The following is a 2,233-nucleotide window of genomic DNA, read 5'->3' as shown; positions in this document are numbered from 1 at the left end:
GAGTTCTCCACCTCTTTTCTTTTCCCCGTGGTCCTCCGCAGGTTCACTCTCGCCTGTTCTGGTTGTAAATCCTGCTTTTTCGGCTTTTTTTGGGATTGGTTTTGGTCCGAATCTGCCGCTGCTTTGTGTCCTTTCTGCCCAGCTGCTGGGGGATGTCGCAGAGCTGGAATTGGGGCAAAGGGTTTGTTGGGGAGTTGTTTTTTTTAAATCGAGCTGCCAGGCCGAGAGGAATGCGTGAGGAAGAAGGCAGAGGGAAAAATGAATGAATTGTGATGAAATACGATTCTATCGCTCGGGGGGATCTCCTGGCTGAGAGGAGGATCGAGTCGCAGGGCAGGTGTAAAGAGGATGTCAGAGCACCGAGGTGATGAATGGTGTAGTGTCTGCACTGCCTGGATCCACCACTTCCTGAGCTCCCAGGGTTATCCACCTGAGGGGGAAAAAAAACCCAAAAAAAAAAAAAAAGAAAAAGGAAAAAAAAAAAAAAAAGGCATTTCCCTCTCAAAACAGAGTTTTGCACATGGATCTGTGTGAGAACTGCCACGTTGTGGAGGTCCCTGTGCCTCTTAAAACAGAATCCTACCGTGGAGGAGCATCCCCCAGAGCAGAAAAGTGCCTCCAGGTGAGGAAAAGAAGCCCCTTCCCAGAATTCTTGGAGTGTTATGCAAATGAGCCCCAGTTCTCGCTCCCCAATTGGCTCGTTGGCCTCCCCGCCCCTTTTCTCCCTCGTATGTCCCTTCTCTAGAATGTTCTCCCTTCCTTGAGAGCCCATTGGCTCTCGTTTGGTGCAATGCTCCGCCCCCTGTTCCTCCATTGGCTGTCCCTGTCTGTTGCCCCGCCCCTGCACCACTTTCTCCCTCACCCATTGGTCACTGTCCCCAAGCTCCGCCCCATAAATAAACCCTGGGCCCTGTCTCCATCCCTGGATCCCTTCACGTGCAGTTGGATTAAAGCCTCACCAATTTTTGGAATTCCTCACCGTGGAATTCCAAAAAAAAACCCAAAAAACCCAAAAAACCAAAAAACAAAAAACCAAAGCATCAGGGATTTTCCAAATCTTACGCCCAGGGTGAGTTTTCTGTGCGTTAACGACCCCAGGGAAGGCGTGGGAGAGACCTTTGGGCAGAGTTCACCCTCTTCTCCCTTGAATCCCTGGAAAAGCCACCTCCAAAGGCTTCCCAGGGGTCACCTCAGCCCGGCCGACGTGCAAAGGGCAGAGCTGTCATTAATCCAAGCCTGGCAGAGAGAAAACGCATCCTCTTGGCCGGTTCCTGTGGGAATCCACGGGCTCAGAGCAGGAGATTCCTGCCAACAAAAACCTTGGGAACCGACGGCGCGAACATCCAACGGAGCCAAGATTATCCCAGCGTCCGGGAACAATGGAATTACCCCAGCCCAGGGATTGTTTGGCCAAGCTCTTTTCCCGACGCGATGAAACTCTGCCGGACCCACGGCTGCTCCGGGGTGTTCCACAGAGCTCCCCGAGGAAAATCCTGGAATGAATCACCTTTTAATCCGCGTCCCCTCGGATATTGCACTGCTTCAAAGACAGCTCCCCAGTTTCCACCTCGCCCTCTTTCTGTGGGATGTTTCCCGACTCCGACACCGCTTTTGGGTCGAGTTCTTGGAGGCTTTTAATTGATTGTTTACACCAAACGCTTCCTTGCTGTGAACAAAAACCTTGAGGTTGTTTTCCAGCCTTGCTCAACGGTTTTGTGTAGCAGCTCCCTGTTTCTGTGAGGTTTAGGAGTCTCTGGTGCGGTTTTTGTGAGATTTAAGATCCTCCTGCGCCGTGAAAAAAGCGGGACAAGTCTTTTTGGAAGAGTTTAAGGGTTGCCCTAAACCCTTAAAGGCGCTGAGCTGTGGATGCGGCCGAGAACCGGGTGAAAACAATTCACCTGAAACGGTGAAACAGAAAATAACCAATACACTCCCTGCCTGCCTCTCCCGAGGGAGATCCCAGCCTCCCTCCATTCGTGGAGAATGTTTTAAAGCCTGCAAATCTGCCATTTATCCGCAATTACAGAGGATTATCGCGAGGAGGGGGAGGAATTCTGTGCGATTTGCAGGTTTATCAAGGACCTGCCTTTAATATCACTTAAGCTGCAGGTAATTGCTGGTGCTCAGGCTCAATCTCTGCTGGTTATTCAGCAGCGCAGGTGCCACGGTTCAGGTGCTGACCCAACCTCCCACTCCCACAACGATGTTCTGGTGCTTCTTGTCCACGGACACC

The 2,233-nt window shown here is 51.5% G+C and overlaps 1 protein-coding gene across 1 annotated transcript in view; it reads left to right on the top strand.

Annotated features, from left to right (window-relative positions):
• The first annotated feature begins 520 nt into the window (after positions 1–520).
• LOC136359813 (F-box only protein 16-like) overlaps positions 521–2,233 on the top strand; it is a 27,252-nt gene continuing 25,539 nt past the window's right edge. The window contains exon 1 of the mRNA XM_066316750.1: positions 521–622. Within this exon, the coding sequence (XP_066172847.1) occupies positions 521–622 (102 nt within the window). The remainder of the gene's footprint in view (positions 623–2,233) is intronic.

Source organism: Sylvia atricapilla, chromosome 3 (genome assembly GCF_009819655.1).
Source record: "Sylvia atricapilla isolate bSylAtr1 chromosome 3, bSylAtr1.pri, whole genome shotgun sequence".
Classification (NCBI taxonomy): Eukaryota; Metazoa; Chordata; class Aves; order Passeriformes; family Sylviidae; genus Sylvia; species Sylvia atricapilla.
The sequence above is the reverse complement of the archived record's forward strand: the minus strand, read 5'-3'. Positions and strand labels throughout refer to the sequence as shown.